The following is a 25925-nucleotide window of genomic DNA, read 5'->3' as shown; positions in this document are numbered from 1 at the left end:
TGTATCTTTGAATATCTTTGGGAGTAGAAATAGAAATTTTAGGATTTATCTAGAACATTTTAATTCAGCTTAATCAGGAATAATGTCCAGCAATGTGCATAGCCTGAACTATTTAGTAGCAGCAGGGTTTTACAGTAATATTTCCCTTTATCCTCCCTGACCCCCAGCTTTAAAACCCCAGCCTGTGCAGGGGAATTGCCCGTTGCTCCACCTGCACCGAGGTACTCACTGTGATCCGTGCCAGTGATCTGGGCGAGGATGCGGAAGGAGCGGGACTGGGTGGTGCCCGTGCGCGGGTGCCAGTCCTCGGTGTCCTCGATCAGCCGCTTCTTGCTGGCGTCGCTGTGGGTGGGCGTGTGGTAGAACTCCGTGTAGGTGTCCACGATGTGCTTCCGCGGGGGGCTGCGCCAGGACAGACAGACACAGCAGTGAGTGAGTGCAAGGCTTCACACAGCACCTCGCTCTGGCCACTAAGGCACAGGTGCAGCTGTGACTTTCCACAGCATTTAAAGGCAGCTTCCGCGCTGCGATGCAGAAAGGTGGCAGCTGAGGCCCAGCTAAACACAGATGCAGTTTTCTGAACTAAGCATGCCTTTTATAATTACTCTAACACCACTGAAATATTTCTCCTTGTATCACTGATGGAACACTTGAAACAGTAAAAGACAGTGTTATCAAGACATGTACATGTTTAGACTTTTACCGTTTGGGTGGGTTTTTCCTTGGAGGCAACAGAGTAAGACAGCAAGAGAAAGTTTTCCCAGCATAAACAGGAAAAGGAAAAGAAGAAAAGAAGAAAAAGTCAGAAAGCTGAAATGAAGCAGAAATGTAGCTAATTATTCTGCTGAATTAGTTTTGCTAGAAAGGGCACTAAAATCCAAATAATAGCCATATTCTCCTTCTACCACTAAAACCACTGCACATACTTTTATTAAACTCATAGTGATTTCCCTATAGGGATGAGAGGGAAATTTGTTTTGGTAACACAGAGTAGTCTACCTAGGTCAGATCAGGTGCCCCTTGACAAATTCTCCATTTAGCTCCTGAGGGGCACAACACAGATGTGTGCACATGCAAGGAGCACCCAGTACACACCAAGTGGTTTGCACTTGGCAAAGCCTAGATCAGAACCACGCCATCTGAAAGCATAGATGGCCATGTTCTGAGGCATAATGAGGAGGTACCCTCTTCGAAAGAAAAGCAGTGGGGTGATTGTTCCACCTGGAAACTTTCCCCACAGTAACCTAAAGACCATTATCAATCCTTGCACTAGCATCACTGTCAAGAGTACAGTAACTAAAAGCTTTGATTCCAGTAAGTGATGTAAACAATGTGTCAATTTGGGAAAAGGGAACAGAAGACTCAAACTATATAAGTTACTCCTAAATTCTACATTTGTTATTCCAAAGCATGAATCTCCAAGACCCACTAAGTGTACACTTACTTTTGCACAATTTACAGGAGGAAAACTGTGGAAAAACTAGCTCCTAGGACACAAAATTTCTAATAAGTATTAAAAATCAAAATCCAACAAAACTTTAGAAGTAATTTTTGTTTTTGACACTACCTCCTCACTGTACTTTAATGGTTTAAACTATTTCTGGGGAAGAAAGGTGGAAAATAAGTAAGGAATGATGTTAACTGTTACAAGTAAGAATCAGGCCCGTTAAATGGAATGCATTAGTGAAAACTTAAGCTTAAAAACATATTTAATACTTGAAAGAATGTGAAAGGTACGGTACAAAATTATATCAAAAGATTTAATTTCTTGACACACAGTATTAGTGAAGAGCATGTATCACATACCAAAGTTGATAACAGAGAAAGAGATATAGAAAAGCAGTGGCAATTTCAGGATGGATGGAGAACAGAGAAAAATGGAGTAAAGCAATTTAAACAGTTAATAGCAAAAATGAAATGACATGTGAAAGTTAAAGCAGTAATTAAAGGTGTGGAAATACATGAAACTGTAATGATTGACATGCAGTTTACTGCATTGTAGCAAGTACCCCAGTGAAATAAGCAGTCTTTCACATTTTTATATACCAAAGTGGTATAAAGAAAAAATCCCGCTGACTTCTCATGTCCTACTGGTCTCCTTTATAAGGCTTAGGAGTTTACTAGTAATGACTCACTGAGGCAACAAGGTGGTGCCAGAGACAAAGGAAAACTCAATGAGACAGGCTCTCTCTTAACTCAGCCTTGAGGCAAGGGGAGAAGAGGAAAGCCAATAAAACCTCAATCATCTATCATCCTAATATACACAAATCAGAGTATATGGACGTTAGTTTTCTTTTCCTGTATGAATTCAGAATCCAGCCCTTCATTCCACAGTTCTCAAAGCAATTTTATCTTTATACTGTATTTCACCATTTACTAGTTGTATTACCAACACCAATGAACCACAGTTGCACCAAGAATTTATCAGTACACACAAACACCATATGAATGTTTTGTAGAAGAAAAATGAGCTGCAAAATGTAGCACAGTGAAAAGCAAAGTCACATCATGTCCAATGCAGATAAAATAATGTATTACACTAAGAAAAGCTGAAGCTGTTTTGCAAAATTTAAATATGTAGCTCTGTAAGAGCTGAAATTTTGCAAAACCAGAATACATGCTGGTTATTCCAATAGGAAAAATAACCATAATTCAAGTCCAGTGCTGTTGATACTAACTTTGTCGCTGCTGCTATCTGCAAGGGAAAAAGAAAGTATTTGAGGTGTTAATTAATTCTTTGCTTCTTAAAATAGTACAGGAGTTTCCAAATCCAAGCTCTGGTAAAGCCCTATATCATGTAAGTCAAACTTACAAACATCAAGAGAACCTATAAGAGAAAATTTTAGCCCAGCTGAACTTTAACTGAGTCAAGTCTGTGGACATCTTACCTGTTTTAAGCAGCAGGCACATCTTCATGCAAGAGCAGGCAAAAAGGTCTTGATAAAAGTGCAATTGCACATAGACTAGTGAAGGCAAATTGCTTGCTTTCTAAGGCAGAACTAAACAAGGGAAATTAAACTTCCTTTCCCATCCTGAAATCAAATAGTTTATATCCTGAATGTTTTTTGAGGGTAGCCAAGAGGAAGGGAGGAAATTGTGAGTATAACAAGGTGCATGTCTAGAGAACTGCATATGCTAAGCAGTGCCATCTATGAACAATGTACAAGTTGGTTTTTTTGCATGTTTTGAGAAAATGAATCACACATGCCACAGAAACAAAATGGAATTCATTTCAGACTGATCAATTATTCCAAACATCAATGTTTATGACATTTTATAGATGTCTGTTTCAATTGGGAGATATTCAAGCATCATTGTAGAAACTTAATTTTACATAGAAAAGTTAAGTAGTGTAGCACCAGACCAATATAACCACCTTAGGGGTTTGTCCACTTGTTTTTCTTTTATGCTTTAGGACTGCAGGACACTTAAGCAGCCCAAACACAATATTTTAAGAAGAACTGCAAAATGAAGTAGGATCTGAAAGGCTGACAGTGAGACAGGGATTTCTTCACCTCTTAGCTGTGATTATTCATCCTCTTTGATGGTATTATTCATCCTCTAAGTAAGGTAGGGCACATAGCAGCGCTCACCCAGTCATCCCATCTTGATTGTAAAGTGCTTACTCTGTGCCTGCAGCACTTCCTTCCAGGAGACTTAATTTTGTTGCTATTGTTCCTCTTTTTCAGTACTAATTGCTGCTTTTGAATACTCCTTACACAGTTATTTGCTAAAACAGTATTCCTGGAAAGATAAGAGAGGGTTTGCCAAGTGCATTCAACAACTGCACCAGCAGTGAGCAAGTCCTTGGGATCTCTCAATTTCAACCCACTTTTTGCAGAGTGGATTCCTGCCATCATCTGTTTAAGAAAGGGCTGGAAGTTACCATGGCTACAGTGCAATATAAAATGCATACGGGCTTTATTTTGAGTCCACAGATGGAAAATATTCATACTACAACATAAAGGGAATAAGTACCTAAAGAAGGAGGCTTTTTTACCCCATAACAAACTCAACTGAAACTGCAATTTAGTCGGTATTTTAGTTGGCATGGATGTTTACCTTTCTGTAGGGTTCTTCATGTACTTTTTATACTGAGTGAATATCAAACAAGAGAGGCACAAGGCCTATTCTTCCAGTCCCTTTCTTTTGTGGGAAGTAGTAACCACACCTTTTAGCTTTTAAGCACAGAATTCACATTTTTAAAACTGAAGACAAACCTACAGTTCCCCTTCTGCCCTTTATATTACTTAATTCAATTGCTGGTCACAGAGGCCAACTGGCATGGGACTGCTCATACCCACCCTTCTCCTCTCCCCCAAGCACAGCAGGCACTGGGAATCATTCCCTGAGGTGCTCCAGCTCCCAAACTCTGCCCAGGAATTTCCGGGAGAGCCCAAGTCCTCCCCAAGCAAAATCTTGCTGCAGGTCTGAGTTCCCAGGACTGCTGCCGGGCCCAATTTAGTTTCCTAATCTATTGTTTACTAGTCTAGATGCTACACTAGATAAAGCCTTTTATGTCTCCAACAGTCCCTTAAATGTTCAGTCTCTGATGCCCATTTCAACATAAACAATTATTTGAATAAGGAAATTACTCACATTTTAAATCTATATTGCTTGTTTGGGGTGAAGGTTAAATTTAAAGTTGAAGTATTTATACCATAGCACTGCAAAAAACCCGCTTAACCCCATCAGCTTCCTAGAAAACATCTTACAGCTTCTCCTGTGTTGTGCAGAGAATTCATTAGACATCTGTCCCCTTGCCTCCCTTCTGGGACCTTTTTCCATTGGTTCTGCAAGGGTCATGGTTGTTCTTCCAGAGTGTCTCATTCCTGGCCATTACAGCACCCACTGACCCTTCTTGACAGACTGCTCTGCATTTTTGAGTGCCTGCTGCTTTCAGTCACTGTATTGGGTGTCAAAATACACAGTGAGATTGGACATGGAAATTAATACCAGGCTTGTTGTAAGGTCCAGAACGTGGTGATAGAACACATCATGTAAAGCATTCCATGCTCCTTGTTCAATTTAGCCGTGACACACTGCAAACTGACATGTCACTTGTGAGAAAAACCATCACCAAAAGTCTAGGTGGGGCCCTTTGAAGCACCACTTTTAAAATAATTTCTGAGGAGTAAACAACACCTCCAAGCTGTATTTTCCTTGGCCCTCAAACAAGCCCGGCTTTTTTCCTGTGAGGAAAGACCCTCACAGCAAAACCAAAATCCCACCTACCCATTTTGCTGTTTACTCTCCCCCTGGTTCTCTCTGCCTCCTCGTCGCGGCCCCTCGGCTGCGTCCTGGGCGCCGTCGGCGGCCGAGGCGCTCGGGGCGGCACCGTGCTGCCGTGGGACAGGAACTGCAGGTTTAGGAGCGCCCGGCACAGGCGGCCACGGCTCAGCGTTAGGCTTGGCGTTAGCATGCACTCCGGGCACGGCACACGGGGACGCGGCCGACGCCTGCGCCGGCGTGAAGGCGGAGGACGGTGATGGGATGGAGGTGACCTTGGAGGAGGTTACAGCTCCAAACGGCCTCGGTGTCTTATTGAAAGCCACGCTGGATGTGGCAGTGACTTTGGGTGCAACAGCAGAGGCAATGGGCACAGGCTTAACTACTTCGGTAGGCTCTGCCTATGTGGGATGAAAAACAAAACAGAAACACACAAAACCACGCCAAACGCATGCACATTCCTCAGCAGGGATTTTAGCTGTTCTCGGGGCAGATGACCCACCTGGCGTGAAGCACAGAAGCAAGCTTTACCAAGAGTGCAGCCATGAAATGAATGGGAAAACAACCTGAGCCATGCATCTTAGGAGAGGGAATGATCCCAACATGCACAATCAATACGAAATTCCACAACGCTAGCTCCTCTTGGCATATCCAAAACAGACACTCCACAAATCAAACTCACAAGAAACTGAAAAACCACTCTGTTGCAAAACCCAGCGGGTAAGTCATATGGAAAAAACTAGAGCTTTGTAGAAAAATCCACATTCCATGTCTCAAACCCAATTTGAGATATGCACGTTCCCCATACACAAATGGAATGTGCAAGTGTTCACACACTGACCTGCTGCTAAGGCCTTTAGGAGCAGAATGAGAGCACATTGATACTCCCCAAAGTCTCCACATACCCATGTCAGATAATACACTCAAGAAATCTGATTTTCTTGTTTGCTTGGGGTTTTATGCTGGGAACCACGTTTTAACATTGTTGCCCCAAACTGTGGCCTTTAAAGGTCATGGTCAGCAGAACAGTAATATACCACACATTAATTATGTACACTGGAGAGGCTTTTCACATACAGGCTATTTATAAGTATTTTCAAGTTTGCAAACAGCATTTTTCTCAGAAAGACGATTTTGAAACTGTTGCACAGAATAATAAATTAAAAACTCAAGAACAAGTAATTCTCCAGGGCTTTAAGGAAAGAGAGGGAACTTGTTCTCTGAAATTGCAGTATCTGGATAAAGCTTCTCTCAAATACCAGGTAAGATTTCAGTGTCCATTAAAAAAAAAACCCACAAAAAATTTCAAAAATCACTGCCGAAAAAATTCTACCTGCTTGTTTCTCTCTTAGGTACAGAGGGAAATCACCAGCAATATCTTTAAAAAAAGGTTCCAAGAGCTGGAGAATAACATTTATTCACCTTTTTTTTGGTTTTGATAATCATTTCCAGGTCTCTCTATTCTTTTTTAGGAGGGGAAAAAAGTAATCAAAGATCGAAATGCTTCAATACTCTCAACGTAACATATGGAAAACAAGCACATTATACTCAAAGTCTGAATGCCAGTGCTTATCCAGAACAGGGTTTGACAGATGGGTAACAGTTAGTGCCACATGCTACATTTCTTGGTTCTGATGATGAACATACCTTTGTCACATGAAAATGATCAGGTTTTTGTATAGAAGACACTCTGGAAAAGAAAAACAAACATAATTGTAAAAAACTAATTCTTTATATTTAAGCATTTCACTGTTCCACTCACCACATACACCCACACATACATAAAATATTTAATTTTGTTTCCTCTACAGGAAACAAGAAGTATTAAACTAAAATCTACAACACCGTTGTTAACAACAGAAAGGCAAAACTGAAATGAATTAATTTGTCCAGATACAATGTTAGGAAATCTAGCATTAACTACTATTAGGTATACAAATTCATAATTCTGTATCATCACTTCAGAGACTTCAACTCCAATCAGCTGGTTTTCACGAAATCTAGCATTAACTACTATTAGGTATACAAATTCATAATTCTGTATCATCACTTCAGAGACTTCAATCTGCTGGTTTTCATTCTTTCACAAGAAACTGTCACATAATTCCACAGCTCTCGTCAATTTATCAATCTATCACTATTTATATTTTAAATAGTGCATAGCCCATATACAGTTCTAAAACAGAACACTACCTTTTAGAAAAACACGAATCCTCCCAAAGAACATGGCAAGTTAAATAATACAGAAACTTTTTTACACAATCTTTGGTTTTCAAAAATAAGGTTAATGTCACCACAATTCTATAGTAGATGGCAAAAAAATTTCTCCCAAACAATGGGCACATTCAGACTACTGTGGGGTGGTGGGAAGGAAAGGAAGTATGGCAATGAAAAGGATTAAATAGATAAAGAATTGACAGATTTTGTTATATCTAAATTGAAATGGCAACGTGTTACAGGTAAAAAGCATCTCATTCAATCGGGGGTTTTTTTCAGATTTGCATATACTTATATGCAAAAATACACACATATACACTAAAATTAAAAAAAAAAAAATTAAAAACCCAGCAAAAATTCTGATACAGTAACACTTTGTTTGCAAACACTGCCGCTGGTACACTTGCGGGTTTTCATGCTGTTCTCATAGAAAATTGGACTTTTGACACATCTTCTGAATAAGGTTTTGGAAAACTGAAGCCGGGTTCTCATTTCCAAAAGACAATTTGCTAGGGAGGCAAAAAGGTTCATTTAACTGGAAATCATCTAACAGAGGCTAAATTTTAAAACCACTTCTACTGTATAAGCCAGCTTTTCAGTTTTTCCCAGAAAAACACAGATAGCTACAATTGAATTAAGCACACTTGTTCCCTTTAACTACTCTTTTTTTCATTTTCCATTCTGTCCTCCTTTTTTCCCCCGCCCTTAACTATTTTGTTCACAATTTTTATTCCTTCCCTCAAAGTCACGCGGCCCTCAGGGCTCATCATATCCCAGCAACAAGAATCCTAATGCAGGTTCAGAATCTATCTTCCAAAAATGGGAAATATATATTTTTTTTCATTTTCCATTCTGTCCTCCTTTTTTCCCCCCACTTAGCTATTTTGTTCACAAATTTTATTCCTTCCCTCAAAGTCATGCGGCCCTCAGGGCTCATCATATCCCAGCAACAGGAATCCTGATGCAGGTTCAGAATCTACCTTCCAAAAAGGGGAAATATATATAATCCAGATGCCATGCTGACAGGATGGAGAAAAAAATAAAAAGAAGGAAAAAACAAAGGAAAAATTGCATAGCATGAGATGATGATGATGTTCTGCACTTGGCCTTCCCCGCTAGTGCATGGCTGCTGACACACATTATGTCCACATCAACAGCAATTCTCAACAGAGAGGGGGTTTTGTCTGCTCTGGGGAACAGGTCCCTTCTCCCCTTTCCCACAGAGTGTGCAGCCCATGAAAGCCTGACCTCTGGCCCTCCACAGCGCTGGGGTGCATCATTAATCACTCCTAATTGCAGAGTTGTCAATTTGCAGCAACAAAAGCAACAAGAAGGGAGAAAATAATGCCAATATAGATGGAAACATTTCTTTCTTAAGACCATCTCTACTTTAGGTACATTTGTTCATTGTTAATACAGTAACTTGAAATGTTTTATGTATCTATTAAGCTGGACCATCAGGAAGAATTAGGAAGACAATTAACTACTCAAGCCAACTACCACAATTCATACTTGAGAAAAAAATCTTCTCTTCATTAATGCTGGACTTTTGTTTAAATCACACAAAAGGAACATATTTCTTTTTCTTTGTTTTTTACAAAATAATAAAATTTGAGTTTGTAATGGATGACACTGCCTCTATACTCATCAACACAGCACTGAGCAAAAATTATTTAATGCCACTATTACTAGATGACCGGAAGACATACTTTTCAAAATTCATTTTCAAAAATATCCTACAAAAAGAGAAAAAAAAGTGGCAGAAAAAAAAAACCTTGATAACTAAAATGTTCATGATGTTCCTTTCAGACAGACAGACAACATAATATTTTCCCCACAAACATACTTGAACCAAGGACATAAATTTGTGTGCCCCAGACATACTTAAAACAGTTTAACTTGGCCTTGTTGAGTTCAGACCATAATCAGATTTTAAAAAATCTGTGATTTATCCCATATTGTAAAAGGAAAATGCTCACCCAGCAAACTGAGCCACCAAGATCATAATGTGAAAAATGCATGGTGGTTAGACAAGACAGTACAAAAGGAAATGCATGCTTTAAGCTGAAAAGCAAAACACATCCAACACACACATTTAAGAAAATTCTTCCTTCAGGGCTATTTCCCACAATATTTTCATAGATACCACTGAACTGCAGAGCCAAAAAGTAATTAAACTGCAGAATCATGCATATTCCTTAGCTGTTAGCACTTCACTTGCCACCTAGCAATTAAACATATTAGGATTTCATGCAGGTTTGGTCCCATTGAATGTATGAATAACTGATGATAAAGGTTTTCAGAATGAGATGACACACTTGCTCTGTTACTACTTACTAGAAAAAGCAGGATGGCTTGAAGCATGGTATTTTCTGAATGATTTAAAACTAGCAGTTCAGCATATTAGTTTATGCAATACTTTCAATAACATACAAACAAAGCAAAGACATAGAAGCTCAGTATTTAGGCTTATTATAAACAACTCACACAAAAGACCTTGGCAAATGATTACTGTATCAAACTTCATAAGAATTATTATAAACAACAAAAACAGCAGCTGCAGTCATTGCTTACTGACAAACTACTACTGAAAATAAAAGTGCACAATTTTTTTGCACAGCTTCTACATCAGCAATTTTTTTTAATTGGATGAAAAACAAAAATCAGCTATATTTAGCTTGTGTAAACAGCTCATTTTGACCAAACATGATCAAATTTGCTGTCTAAACATACCACAAGACAATCCTCTCTGATGAATACTTTCATGACATTTAATGTAATTCAAAACATTCCAACAGCCAGAGCAGCCTTATTAGGAAAATGAATTAGTCCACTCTTGACTGTAAGCAGTAGGCCCAGCAAAAACTATTCATTCTTTAAATTCCCCTATTATGCATTCACTTTCCAAGTATTTCACCCAGTTTAAAAAAAAAAAAAAAGACAAGCATTTCAGCAGAATCCTTCTACAGTTATCAGTAAGTGGGAAACCAGATTAATAAAGCTAAAACTACAGTTCTTCATGCTTCTACAGTGAGTACAATTTGATACACAACCTCAAAGGACTGATCATCAATAGCAACACTGTTACCTCAATAATCAATATTATGAAAGCAAACCCTCAGCCACTAAACCTCTAAATCTTCATTGAACTTAGAATCCAAAGAACATGTCAGAACTGTCTCTTCTGAACTCCTTCTAAAGCCCCATCATGCCCCATCCATTTAAACCCCCTCAGTCAAGGAACTGTAATGTACCCATAACTTAAAAGGAGATGAAAAACTCAATGGGGAAGTCGCAAGAAGGTAACTGTGCTTATATGAGCTCTTCTATAAACAAGAGAAATGCATAAATCTGGTATTAACACAGCTGCTGTGTTTGCTGTTTTCATATTTCTGTAACCAGAAGGACTGTTCAAACTCTTGTGAGAAATACAACAAGAAGGTGCAACACCTTCAGTGAGAAATAGAATCATCCAGGTTGAAAAAGGTCATTAAGATTGAACCAAACCATAAAACTAACATTGCCAAGTCCACCAAATGAAGTCAACGATAAAAAACTTCCTCTGAACTTTATTTGTTGTTCTGAACTGAACCTTTCTAACAGAAGGATGGAAAAGAGGAAGGATTCCCTTCCTGTCTCAAATCCTGCCCTTCCAATTTTCAAAACTAACTCCTTTTTCCTAGCTGATGAATCATCAGGAGACAAGTTTTGGCAGCAGATGCTACATCCCTGCAAAGCCACTGGCCAGATCTTCCTTCTGAAAACCTGAATTTTTCATGGTCTTGCTATCATAGTCTGCAGTTCTGTTGGTTAGCTTCATGTTACTTCAACCGACAGGAGAGAAAGCTAAATAAATTTGCTTTCTGTAAATTAGCCAACTCATGGAACAAAGATGACAAGGAGAAAGCATTTAACATATATAATAAGCCCTGACTTTCACAAGGGGTTATCTGAATAAAAACAAACATAGACATAATTTAAAGCACAGAAAAAGGAACAATCCAAATATATTTCTTCCTTAAACACAAGCCCCTTCTCCATCACAGACATAATTCATTTCTTACCAGTTTTGCTCTGGCTCACAACAATAGAAGAACCGGAAAATTGTTAAGCTTGATTCTTGTTTCAATTTACACACCTTCAGAAATGGTTTCCTTGCATACATTAATACAAAAACATACAACTGCGTTTCCCACAGTTCTGTGGAAACACACACTGCCCAGGGCAACATCACTTCGTACATCAGCACTTCAGTAATCTTGCCAGGGCAAGCATCTGTGGCCTTGAGATGGCAAACCTGTTCACAGCCCAACACGTGGTAAAGCAGAGGCAGTAAAATTATCATTAAGAACTCAATGAAAATTGGAATCTGTTGCAGTCAGTGCAAAAAAAAAAGAGAGATTTCTTTCCTTTTTGCCTTAAGAAACAGCAATGTTTTCAAATCTGTACTCTGGTCATTGTGGTTGCTAAGAGATGGCTGTCAACATTTTATTTCATCAGTCGTTCCCTTTGTTGTAGTTTATTATGCTAGCTTACATTTAGTTGAACACACCAAATTATGACAAATATTGTTAATTACAATCAAACAGTGGAAATGTCAGTGCTGCAGCCAGAGGGTGGTTGGGCACTAGAACAGAGCTAGTTTTGAGTCACTCTCAACAGATGCTTCACTTTCAATATGTTTAAAAGGGGGCAAATGAATAGACTGTGTGTGTCAGCCTTTTACATTTGGTTTACACTACAGAATACCTTCACATCCTCATAGTGTGCCTCTCCCAGCACACCAGGGTGCAATGAAGCACTAGGTCAGGTAAAAGAAAAATTATGTTCTTGCTTTTCTGTCTGCTTGATAGTTGGCCAAATCAAATTTAGGTCTCTCCTCTTAAATTTAAATAAGGTTTGCGATTTCATCGTTATGTGTTAAAATAAATAGTGCTGATATTTTAGGAAAGAAAAAAGCTGCCCTCTGCTTTGGTATTCCTACCCACAAAGGTTTAGTTGTTTTTCAGACCTCCCAAAGACAACTACTCCTCATAGTCTCATTCCTGTGGTCTGTGGCAACCCTACCAATACATTTGTAAAGAGAATTTAAGTGCAAGCAGATAATATTTTATTCTATTACAGCAAAACCGAAAACCAAACTAAAAGCTAAAGAAAAAATACCACAGAATTTATCTCACTTACCTTCTGTCAGAGGCTTTTAAAAACATGGTTTTTGCTTCCAGGAAGGCAGAGAGTTTAGCAGCCTGGAGATTTCATGTTATGGTTAGCCCTGACTAGGAGGGCACATCTGTACACAGCTGTCCATGACTCCCCTGATTAAAGCCTGAAGAGGTAAAACATCCCCAGTACCAAGTATGGTTGATACTCTACAATCCTGTATGCTAAATTGCTGCCAGTTGTGCTAGAAAAGTCATAAAGCAGCCTAGATTCAAGTGGTAGCTCAGCATGTCTAAACAATCAAGATAATTTTTATCAGTTATGCCTTGCTATATCTTTCTTTTCTTTAGGCTGCCTAAAGTTGTCTTGCTAACAGTATTGACGTAACAGCTAAGTGCAAGTGGCAAGATAAAACAATTATATCTGGTTTTATTATAAACTATGATTTACACATTTGATTTTCTTTATCAGTGCTTATTAGATAGCAATTTTAACATAGCAAGTTACCTTTTAAAAGCAGACATCTTAAAGAAAAGCATAGGTTTAAATAACTCACAGATCTAGTCAGTCCTCCAAAACCCTTAAAAAAAAGGCACAGTTTCACACTGACTTCAATCTGTCATCAAGTCTAAGTAATAATTAAAAAATTCAAAACTAAGCACTGAATTATTTTTTCCAGTGCTTTCCACAATATGGTGACTAATGTTTAAATTACCTCCTTTGTTTAAAACATAGCCCAAATAAACTCAAAAGTGTAGTCATATCTATTTTAACTGGAAATTCACCACAAACAGCTCCCCAATGCCCAACATGTCCTTATTTGGTTTTTATTTTTTTCCCTTAAGCATGTGTGTGGGAATGAGCATTTTTTTTCAAATGAAGAATCTGGCAATTTAGAGAGCCATTCGTTTATATTTTATTTCTTCTGGGCACTAAGCACACCTCTCTTCTACAAAGCAGCTCACCCATTTATTACTCCCAGGAAGTCTTAGAAGGACAGTGGAAGTGCAGTTAACTAAATGGGATGAAAATTTTTTCTGAGGTGTCGGGCAGCAACAGCAAAGAGTCCTGTCCTTCACTAGGTCAGCAGCATGGGAAGTGGTGTCACCCACCCAGACTCCAAAAGTATTATCCCAAAATCTGGAAAAATCCCAGCTGCCCTACCACCTCCTGCTTCTTCCTGATCTCAGGTGATAGAAGGAACAATATGAGCAACCTAATAATTCAGCTTCTGAATTCCATTGGTGGCGTTTCATGCTGTGCATCATCTAACTACAATATGCAGACTTGTGGAGAGCCTACCACAACTGCATGGCTGTTGGGAAGCCACTGAGCCTGGGACTGATCCAGAAAAGCCAGGGACATGGCACCAATAAAGAAACATGATGATAATCTATTTAAAAGAATAAACTTGCATTCATTTTAATAGGACACACTATGGGTTCAGTTATTTCCCATTAAGGTCAGGAATATAATTAAGCCTTTGTCAGACTTCTCAGTGGGACCCACCAGCAAACCAGTCAATTTTCTTTCCCTCTCAGCCACCTCTCTTCCCTCCCATGTCACCCCAGCAGCAAGGGATGAATACTCTTCCTCAAGGTCCACGAGCACAGGACCCGACTGGCAAAGTGCCACAAAGGCTGTCAGGGGCCTTTCCACCACAAGGACTCTGCAGCCAGCTAGACAGATAAATCTGGTCTTAAACAGAAATTCAATTCAGCTGAGCCCAGTTTGTTATAGAAAATAAATAAACAAGTCCCTAGGTGAGCAATGCTAAGAACACCTGAACCGAAACAGAGGGCTCCCAGCCAATTCCATTCACTCCTAAATGCAAACATAGCATTGGCCAGCAAGCTGGGTGGTGCAGAGACCCCAACCAATCAGTTGTCCAAGTGCAGGAATTCTGAACCCCCCAAATTCAAAAATTTTTAATATTTTTGAATTTTGAAAGGAAGCACTCAATAATAAACCAAGCTGTTTGTCACAAGTTCTGTCATTCCTGTCTCCAACCAATGACCCAACATAATACTGGCACACACCTGACCCAGTCCTCATTGCAGCAGATGTTTGGGGGGCTCCCACAGGCCACCCCCAAAAAGAAAACCACCACAGGTAGCACTGGCTGCAGACAGCAGAGCTGAAGCACTATAAACCACATGCCAAAATTATTACTGTATCAATTTAATGAGCACACAGTTGCCAGAAGCTGTTAACTTTTCCACTACAGACCTCGCTTTTCTTTCACTTTATCATTTCCATGTATTGCTTATATGGTTATATATTTAAGGTCATTGGCCTAGCAGCATGTATTACAGATCTAACATGCTGAGAAAAGCTATTTATGTCTCAACATAGCTCTCTGCTATAGTTCTAGATATCTAACAACTTCAGTTTGGCAGTTTTCTTGTATTTTCCTTTCAACTGTGTATCCAGACCTCAAATTAACCTGGCCAACAGGTTTTATCATGCCTTCAAGGGAAAGAGAAGTCAAAGATGAATTGTCACACTATGAGCTCCAGCTAGAAATTATTTTGTTTCCTGCAAAAGCTAAGCAAGAAAGACTGGAAAGCAGCAGAGACCTTGAACAGTTCATTCCGGCAGTCAATAAATTGGCCAAGGATCCAATTATTAAGTGAACGTGCATAAAGCAAAGCCCTGTTATTCTTCTGCTATTTGCAACAACCATGCAAGAAGAGAAAAATTAATAAGCCCATCTGACTACAACTGATCTTGCTAACTACGAAGTTTTCCTTTCCCACCATCTAGTTTTTGAAAAAAAATACCTTTCATCCTTCTCAGCTCAAAATAGTTAGGGGGTAACAAGTCACAGCACACTTACAGCATATGAATTAAGTTGCTTTTGTGGGCAACTAATCAGTGATGGAAAACATCTGATGGTCACAAAGCCTGTTGAGATCTGTCACAATGCTGCAAACATTATTTTCATCTTGCCTCATAGCTGAAGTGAGTAATATTTGACAGGCACAGTATGCGTTTTTATTACCTCATAGGGTTTTGTGCCACAGACATGACTTTCTACTTACAATATCCTGGAATTTATCAAAGGCAGTAATTATTTTAAAAATTGTGTGGAAAAAAGCCCTTAAAACAGTGCAGCTGTGAAATTCAGCTCTTACTTGGACACTGCAGCTACCGCTGACTTTTACATGAGGTGGTGCAACAGATACATATCCAATTTAACTCACAATGGTGTTACTCAATTTGTATTTAGCAGTTTTTCAGACTTCTAGAAAATACTTCATACCTGAAAACCTGTCTGCTTTTCCCAGCATTACCAATCACCCCATCTTTCTTATACTGTTATGCTTTCATAACACTATTGCTATCTTTCAGGAAGACATTTATTTTCCAAAGAGCCAATCATTAATTTATTCTCATTTTACTGTTTACTAGAGGAAGGTGGCAAGAGCTGATGAGTCAGGACACTAAAATTTTGATTCTCAACAGCTGAGAACTTGCATGGCAGAGGACAGGTTTTATTTAATCAGTGTCTCATTTTTTCCTGTGGGCTGAAGCTTGGGAACAGTTTATCTAGCAACACTTGTCAGTTCACTTACTTCTCTGAGGGTTTTTTCCCTATTCTTTACATTACACACAGAGGTGCAAAATTAACTGAGTTTAGGAAAATAGCCAGTTACCTGCATAGGTACTAAATACACTATGTGGCCAGCTCAAACTAACTTGAACTATTTTCAGCATACGAAGGGCATAGCCCATATATAAACCATGTAAGCTTCTTTTAATCCATTTAGAGACAACTGTCCCCTGACAGATCACCACATATCCTTTTATAATTAAAGAATGCCTGCAAGTTAGCATCATAAACCATGCATGTTGGAGAGATGTGTTTTTCAAAGGAAAGCAACAGGTGTGGGGCATAGTCTGCACTGGGGAAACAAAAGTGTAAATAGAGACAAGTAACATTATTCATGGCACCCAAATAATGAGATGAGTGTTTATGAAGGAAAAAAAGATACAGATTACACAGCTGACTGAGATAAAATGAACTTGAGCATCCTTAGGTCAGGTAGGCTACCCATACTTCATCAGATTTTGACCCAGTAAGAACTCAGAGTAGAAAAAACTGTGAAAATAATTTTCCCATTCTTAATGTTATTCCAGTCAATTTTCAGAATAATTTAAATAAATGCCATCCAGCACATCCCACAGTCCAGATAACACCAAATACAATCCCCCACACCCCACTTTCTGAAAAAGGGGACAAAAGTGTCCTCTCTGAAACATGTTATTCAAATTCAAAGGTAAGAAGAGAAATATTTTAAGACATGCTTAAACTTTCCAAAATGCAAGCCCTTCCATTTATCTGGACTTGGCCAGGAGTGCAGGAAGCATCACTGCTGACGCATTACTGCCGAGCAACTGCCAGATCCCAAGGCTACTTCAGGTTCTGGCAAGTAAACCAACAGGACTTTAAAAACTTTTTAATCAGAATACTTTTGGACCTGGGTCAAATTTCTTCAAGTTCACTATCTTTCTGGCAGTCTCACTAAACTGCTGAATTCAATAGACATTTGACTTAACCCTAGCACTAGACCCTCAAAGCAGCAGCAAGAAAGCTTTGCCTAATGTTTGCAGAGAGTCATTGCTTTATTGAGTTTCTGAGATCTTTCTAAAAACACTTATCCTTACATAACTAGTATAGGGAAGAAACCAAAATAAAAGATCAGTGTCCCAAAGCACTACAGACAGTACAGTTATGCAACTCTCAGGAAGCTTTTAATCAGAGTCTTTGTAAATTAGTGGCACAGTCAAAACCAGATCTGTGTTGTTGCATTCCTTAGGAAATTACAGTGCACACAAAGCACATCAGACTTCCAATGCAAAGCTCCCCACACCAATACAGGCTTCCCCTGCATTTCCTAGCTTGAGACCTTGACAGCTTTGCTCTTGGTCTCCTTTGTAGGACATAAATTTCTGCAGCTGAATCAGAGGCTGCTGAAAACTTCCTCTAATAAAAACCCCGAGGGAAAAACAAGACACAAAGCAACATGAAGACAACAACAATGACAAGACTGGTTTCCATCACAGTGAGAGAATTTCTTCAACTTCATATTCCAGAGTCCTCAAACATTCACTGGCACAAAACATGTCTCAGCAACAGGCACAGAATAACATTAGCTGTTACTACGAATTGTTTTTATAGCTGCACACTGGGATGAAAGCAGAGGCTAGAGCACTCCTGGCATTCTTGTTTCCATTTTGTAACTGGTTTGCTACCATGTTAGGCTGGACATGAGCTGGCAACACATGCCTGCAGCCCAGAGAGCCAAACGTGTCCTGGGCTGCATCCAAAACAGTGTGGGCAGAAGGGAGAGGAAGGGAATTCTGCCCCTCTGCTCTGCTCAGACCCCACCTGCAGGGCTGCACCAGCTCTGGGGTCCCAGCACAGGAAGGACATGGACAGGGATCAGGTCCAGAGGAGGGTCGCCAAGATAATCAGAGGGATGGAGCACCTACCCTATGAGGAAAGGCTGAGAGAGTTGGGTTATTCAACCTGGAGAAGAGAAGGCTCCAGAGTGACTCTAGTGCAGCCTTTAAATATCTGAAGGAAGCCTACTAGAAAAATGGAAAGGAACAGTTTACAAAGGTAATGGCCTTAAACTGAAAGAGACTAGTTTTAGACTGGATATGAGGAAAAATTCTTTATTGTGAGGGTGGTGAGGCACTGGAACAGGCTGCCCAGAGAAGTTGTGAATGCCCCACCCCTGGAAGTCTTCAAGTCCAGGTGGGATAGGGCTCCAAGTAACCTGGTCTAGATGAGAGGCATTGATGCCCAGGGCAGGGGGCTTGGAGCCAGATCTTTAAGATCCTCCAAGGCCAATCATTCTGTGACAAAGTATTTTTGTAGCAGCATTGTGTATTTTGCAGATCCAGCTAAGGCCTGAAGGGAGACAGCAGCACTGCAGCATATTAGACCCACAAGCACCATGCAACTCTGTTACAGTGGTGTTTGCTTGCTGTGCAAGAATGGGGTTAGATTATTTTCATACATGTCTACGAGCCTCCTTGTATCATGCACTCTCTTAATAAAATATAACCAGGGACTGATTTCAGCAAATGAATGCATCCCAAATCACTCTCTGTATCCCCACCAAAAGCATACAGATATACCCATGAGTAATTTGGACCAAATACATGTAATCTGGGGCATGAAGGAGTTTTAACAGCTGCATTGCCCTGATGCAGCTGTTCACAATTACTGACATGTGTTGCAAGGCACTTCTGATTACTGTGTGTTTAATCTATATATAAATGCATTATTTTACTACTCAAAAGCTTGGCATTTAGATGGTATCTGAAAGGCTTCAAAACCGATGTCTGTCTATGATGTCCCAGCTGGCTATTTCAAAGTGTGCCAACAGAATTAAAATGTCACCAAAGATCATGCCACTGAGGTATCTGTGTTATTTTAAGAAGTGAAGATAAACTGTGGCCAACTTCAGATTGTTTCTTTAAGTCTTTTGCTAAATAACTAGAGACACATCTTAAAATAAACATGCAAGGTCAATGGCATCACAATTTACATGCTAGCTAACAAGCCCCTGAATTACAGAAAGGTACTGTATGGGTACATGGGTTAAACAAGAAATGGGTAGAGGGGTTTTACTTGAGAGCATGAATGGCAAATGCCCACCAGTCACAGGGAAGAACCTACACACTGTTTCACTGTTTACCAAAAAAAGAGCAATTATGGGGAGAACATTTTAATTATTTACCTGAAATAGAAGAGCTTTGAAAGCATTGGCTCACTGACTGCAGAAAATAATAGTTACAAACAGTTGGAGGCTAATTTGATCATCCAAATTATTTTTATATGGATGCTGCTTTACTAAAAGATATTGTCTTGGCAAGCCATGGGGAGAAGTGCAACTTCACATTCTACTACCTGAAGGCATGTTTTCATGGCAAATAAAGTAATGGGTCTCAGCTGCTTCGTACAAGAATCTTTAGGCATAGAAAGGCATAAATTTTTAGGCATGCACTTCTTGAATGATCTCTTTGGACAAAGATGAAAAGCTCAACTGTTCAGACATGTCTTAATAACATTTATGTTAAGCAGACCAATGACCAATACAATTTTTCTTGGCCCAACTGCTATCTTCAAGAGGAAAAATCCACAAACAAGGAGGAAAATAAATCACTGACTTGTGAAAGAATTAAGATTTCTGCAGTCTTTTGCAAAAACAAGGAAACATTTCTACACAATGCTGGAAAATATTCTGTGTGTTTACACGAAGCTTGGGCTACCATGGTTTGGAAACCAATGAAATAGTGCCTGCCACCCTCTGGTCTCCATAGGTGATAGCCCATAATCATCTTCACTCCAGCAGCCACATGTACAAAGCCTGATTTTTGAAAAGCTCTCACCAGGGCTGGTCCTCACCCACCCAAGATTTTCCTGCAGGCTTGACCATTCCAAGAAGCACAGAGTTTGAAATGACTCACTACAAGAGCTCTCCAATCCCATACTGAAAATTCATATCTACCATTACAGATCACCTGGGTCCTGCCCACTTTTGCCAGTATTCCCTTTTGCCTCCCTGCCTGACCATTAGCAGTCTACAGTGATCTAAGACAGGGAACAGCATTAGACCATTCATGACATGCTCTGTATCTCCTATTTCCTTTTTTACTTACCTACACATGCAGCAGCTAAGTCTGACAGATCCTCTTTAGGAAGAGCAACTTAAAGCAAACAAACAAAAGCATCACAAACAAGCAAACCCCACTCAGGCTGATAGGCAGGAAAACAAATGCTGAAAACGTCAAGAGGTAATTTAATGTAGTGACTAATCATGAGACAAGTTTTCCATGGAGTTTAAAAAAAATACAAAACCAAACAGCAGGAACATGGTGCATCATGAGAAGAACCAGATGAATTCTTCACATTTTTCATGAGTAAAACCATTGGGGAGAATTATAAAATGAAAAGGGTAGTCAAGGGTAAATATCTGAAGTTTGCAATACTCCAGCTCACCCTCATACTTCCTTTTGGCCTCACCCACAGTGCATAGCTATTATTAACAAAGGATCATTCTCTAGTGCTAATGTATGGGAGACAAAAAAGTAACCCACCTCAGCCAAGAAACTCATACTGATCAAAATGAAAGATGTAGTTTTAAAATAAAAATTTAAGAGTACATCCTCAGAAAAACCCGCAAACAATTTACAACCTTTTTCATCTCTCTTCTGCAAAGAAAGAAAATGCAACCAGAAGGAATAGCTTCACAGTCTCCTTTAGTCAGATCTTGATCAACAGTTTGCTCTGTCTGCTAATTACTTGTTGATAGCAGAAACAGTTCAGGTCCAGCCCTGCAAGGTATTATGTTTCTCCAGGAAGGCTGATAAATCCCTCAAGCTCCATTATCTTTTATAGCAGATTAAGTCTTTCCCATTAAATAAAGAACCTTTTTTTCTTCCACATCAAGAGGAATTCAAAACTTTATAGCCATATTGTATTCCAAAATACATTTGTCCATTCTAGTATAAAAAAGAAACAGACATCTAAGTTATGAATCCATCCTTCCTACCAAGACAAATCCATCAGATTAAACCATTGAACCAGTTCATGATTTCCCTGACCTTCTCCCCACACCACTCACCAGCTTTAAAATTATCAACAATAACTCTGAATTGATTACTAGTTTCAGCACTGACATGCTACCTCCACTCACCTCTATGTGTTCCACACCATAGGACTTGTAAGCAACAACTACATGGTGTATTGCAAAAATAGCTAATCTTAATGGCTAATGTAAATAAGGATCGTTTTTTTCTGACAAAAAGAAATAAAGTGACTCACAGATTTTATTAATTGACATAAGATAATCTGAAATTTGTCTGGATCATAAATAAAACCCAACCTAACAGCTTTTCATGAAAGTGGCTATAAGTGCCACTTATATGAGACATCTAATTCTCTTCTCCCTAGTTCCATTTCCTGCCAAAACACCCTCTATATGGTAACTGAGATTTCATATTGATTTTTCTTTTTTTCTTTGTTGTTGGTGTTTTTTAATAACAGTGTTGATTATCTGAGTTGTGCTGAAACTTGATTTTGTCCCAAGTTCCATGTAAGCCCCTGGTCACAATATTGTGCCACCTGAGTCCAGCAGCCCTGCCACAAGGGCAACATCAATCTGCCCGTGATCCAATTTGCTCCAATTGCACTAGGAGCTTTCTGCTCCAAGACAGCTCCATTCAGCCAAGTGCAAAAGATACGAAAATCCCATAACCATACTCTCCACATAATTATTCAACATTGCTCCTTTATAGGCAGCTCCAAGAGATGCAACACACAAATATTAGTCCAGCATTCACTTAATCATCAAGTTAATGGAGCAGTCACTTCAGAGTTAAGATTTTGTGGAAAATGACTGACTTGTCCAGTCATCACCTTCCTGCCAAGACTTGGAAAGGAGATAACTGGCAACTCTTTCAGTCAATTGTCTCCAAGATCAGTATTGACAGCAGGCACACTTAAAAATTTCAGTACTTGAGAGGCCCTGAATGGAAAATATTACACATTTTTGTACTTGCAAGACCTGTTATACATTATATTTAGCCCAGTACGTGCATTTTAGTGACTTTTAGTGTCACTGAGACTTATAGTCTGCTCATGTGGAAGGGTTTAGTATGTAAAGGAAAAATAATCTGTTAGCAATCAAGCAGCATTAGTTACCTCTGAAGTCACTGTCCTCATTAAAACTTTGGCTTCCTACACTTTGCAATACATTTTAAGAATGCATACTACATTCCATTTTTTGCATAGAAGCTTAGGAGCTAAAAGTGATACTATACAGTCAATAAGACTGACTGACTAGGTTTGGTCATATTCCCTCCAAAAGACATTGAGTGTTAAAATCCTTCCCCCTTATAATGAAACTCGCATTACTTGTATAATCCATTCCCTTTTGCCAAGATGGTCTCTCTTACAGAGCGGCAATCAGCCACAGATTAAACAGAAACAACAGACTAGGCCAAAGAAGCAATCCCCCAAAATAACTGCCTCGCATAAAACCCATCTAAGTGTTTGGTGAAGAGTTTATTTCAAACATAAAGCAACATCAAACATCAGCTTCAAACCAGTCTTAGCTGCTGACATAGATTCTCTATAAAGTTTGTGTCTCTCACAGTGCACATTTATTTTATTTTAGAAGATTTTGTCCTCAGCCACACCCACATAAACATGACATCAAACTTCCATGGGATTTTGTTGTTTGTTTTGTTGGGGTTTTCCAAGTTATATTCAAATTGTATCTTGGCAAAAGTTCAAAATGTGAGGAAATTGAGGCTTGCCAAAACCGTGGGAGAAAATACTCAGCAGACATCATAAACTTAGAAGTTTAAGGCATTAAGAAGAATATCAAAGATTCCAAAATATGAAAGCATATAAATCTGTTGTAAATTTAAATATAAGAGAGATTGAAATGATTTGCAGATTTCATGTTAACAGACAAACTCCGCTCAGCTAAAACAGCCACAGGAATGCTGGAAAAAAGTTAAAGCTTAACATTATATAAGAGAGATTGAAATGATTTGCAGATTTCATGTTAACAGACAAACTCCGCTCTGCTAAAACAGGAATGCTGGAAAAAAGTTAAAGTTTAACATGCACCAGTGTTTTACAAAGTAGGAATCAAACACTGTTAGCATCAAGTGTAATTAAGCCTAAACTGAGAAAATAAGCAAGAACAAGAATAATTTATTCAATTTATACAATAAGTAGATGTCACTAAGTAAAAACAAACAATCCAGGTTCAGGTCTGGTTCAAGTAGTCACAAGTCCCTCACTGTATCCACGAGTTCCGTTTTGAGAATTTACACAAGTGAAGAAAACTGCCCAGATTTTTAAGTGGACGAATTATTACCTAAAGTGTTCTTGAGATATTTCAATAGCTTATCTCATTCAGCACAACGATCCAACCCTAACATCTCTGTGCTGCAGATGTGCCACTTCTGCTAAAAGTTACGCTGTCCTTACTTGAAAGACTCCTAATTCTTTGAAACATAGTATTCTTACCGACAATTGCTTCCCTGCTTCTCTTAACATCCCAATTCCCACTTCTCAGAGCTCCCTGAACCTGGCAGGAACACTTGCCTTGTATTGATTAGTTGCCTTGGGAATGGGGGGAGCAAGGATCTGACATCTCCAGCAGCAGCCAGTGGTGTCGCGTCACGATGCAAGACAGAGGAGGATTGTGGCACAAACACCAAACAAATGCATCAGGTTAAAAGGGCCTTTTAACCTGATTCACAATTTTTATGAAGTTGAGATAAGGTCTTTCAAACCTCCTCACTCATCACAGGAAGGAAGAGAAACCTTCCTTTCTGAGCACTTTTTGGGCAGAGGCTGCAACACAGGACTCACCAGAAGCACGGTGAGGTCAGGAGGAAAGCATGTCCTCTGGGCCTCTGCCCCAGCAGGGAACCAAAGTCCTTTCAAGGCCAGAAATTGCTGCATCGCCATGAATGAAAGAATGTGCACATGAGAAACTGACAAGACAAAGGGCTTTTTTTTTCCCCTGGTGGGAATAAGGATTCAGCTGTGACTAAACTGAAGTGTCAGATGAATCCTGAAGACTTCCTGTCTCAAGCCTCAAACCACAAAGATGACAAAGGCTCGGATCTGGTGCAGACCCTCCCAAAAGCAGAGAGGGTGCACAGAAATAAGTAAAGAAAGCTGTCTGACTTTCTGCCTGAACAACTCACTGTGAATTAGGTAAAAGTGGGGATACACTGTGCGCCGAAGTTGGAGGAAAGAGCAACTGGGGGAAAAAAAAAACCAGTGTGAGAAAATATTTTTCATCTCCATACAACAAAAACACCGCAATGTTGTTAGCCTGTCTGAGACAAGAATTATGTTGATAGATACATGAAACAACGCCTATAAGACCCCAGTTTAATTATTAGTTACAGGTGTTTATGATAATCAAACCCACATGTCTTGTGTAAGCACCCAGGTTCTCACCGTGCAGGTGTTACAAGGCAGGGTTTAGTTCTCACTCCCCCCTCACACTGAATCATCAAAAAGCAGCCACAGTGGGTCTGGATACCAGACTAACAGGTTCACTGATACAATACACAGACAAAGCAATCCCTACTGGTTTTTATTCTCTTGTTATTTTTCAGGCTGACTGTTCAGTCCAGAACACATCCACTGAAACACATCCTATTCAGTGTCAGGCCAAAACACACCCTGCCGGAAAATGTGATGCAGTGGGGATATTTAAAAAGAAAAAAACACCCACACCAATTTATACACTGCTCTTTGTTAGTCAATCACATGGCAAAGCTGGATTTCGCTTCTAATACTGAACTAACAGCAGCATCACAAGATGAAAAACTCAGGTATATTTTACTGGGCCACAGAACTCTACAGTGTTTCATTGGAACACTCAGGTGCCCACCTCTCCTCAAGTTTTATTTTGTTGTAGGAAACTTCACTTTGGGAAATGAAACTTATTTGCACTCCAAAACCAAAATACATGTAACAGTTGAAAGGATCTACATCAGATTTAGCAGATCTACATCATAAACAAAATCTAAAAAGAACTCCAACAAGCAGTGTTTGCCTATGGGGCTCTTAACAACAAGAGACTATTTGAGGGGAGTTTGTATTCCCACAAGAACACAAACTTTATTTCACAAGGAATTAAGCAAAAATAACTGGTAATAGTCATCCTTGATTTATTAGCATGATAATTTATTTTTCTTAGTATCTTCTACTGAAGCCCTCACAGCCTCGATGGCTATCAAGATCAGATCTGACTATGTGACAGGCAAATAAAGGTTACCTGCTTAAGAGGAAATGTCTAGTTTAGGAAACCAAACATTAAAGCCCAGCCAAGTCTGCTACAAAAACAGAAATGGAACTAAAAATTTAGAAGCTATGCTTAACCACTACATCAGTTCTGACAAATAAAAACCCACCTGATACAGTAAGATCAGTAATGGAGGACATTTTTCAAGTAATACAGGATTTTAAAATAGCTGTAATCAGCTGCTGCCTACAGCAGGTAATATTACTAGAGAAACAAAGATATGTTTTTCTACATTACGCTGCAGTGCTTATGGGATATTGGTGACTTGTCACCATGAATATCACGGAAGTCCATTAGAAAATAAGGAAATGAAAGCCAGAATTGCATCAAAGGCCTCCTGGAGAATAGAACTTCATTAAAATCACCTCAAATGAAATAAAATGTAACAAAAACCTAGGAATATCACTTTTCTGATGGCTTTCTGTAACTCATTAAAGAAAAAAAACAAACCTA

The 25925-nt window shown here is 39.3% G+C and overlaps 1 protein-coding gene across 9 annotated transcripts in view; it reads right to left on the bottom strand.

Annotated features, from left to right (window-relative positions):
- PDLIM5 (PDZ and LIM domain 5) overlaps positions 1–25925 on the bottom strand; it is a 127110-nt gene that overhangs the window by 49896 nt on the left and 51289 nt on the right. For 4 of the 9 annotated variants that reach the window (XM_039710597.1, XM_039710606.1, XM_039710598.1 and 1 more), the window contains exons 4-7: positions 6877–6919; positions 5236–5630; positions 704–721; positions 230–402 (exon numbers count right to left, since the gene is read on the bottom strand). In XM_039710597.1, coding sequence (XP_039566531.1) covers positions 230–402; positions 704–721; positions 5236–5630; positions 6877–6919 — 629 coding nt within the window. Of the gene's footprint in view, positions 1–229; positions 403–703; positions 722–2678; positions 2696–5235; positions 5631–6876; positions 6920–25925 lie in introns of all 9 variants that reach the window. The other 5 variants (XM_039710604.1, XM_039710607.1, XM_039710605.1 and 2 more) reach the window with 4 other exon arrangements.

This window comes from Passer montanus, unplaced genomic scaffold (genome assembly GCF_014805655.1).
Source record: "Passer montanus isolate IOZ18808 unplaced genomic scaffold, ASM1480565v1 scaffold23, whole genome shotgun sequence".
In the NCBI taxonomy this organism is placed as follows: Eukaryota; Metazoa; Chordata; class Aves; order Passeriformes; family Passeridae; genus Passer; species Passer montanus.
The sequence above is the reverse complement of the archived record's forward strand: the minus strand, read 5'-3'. Positions and strand labels throughout refer to the sequence as shown.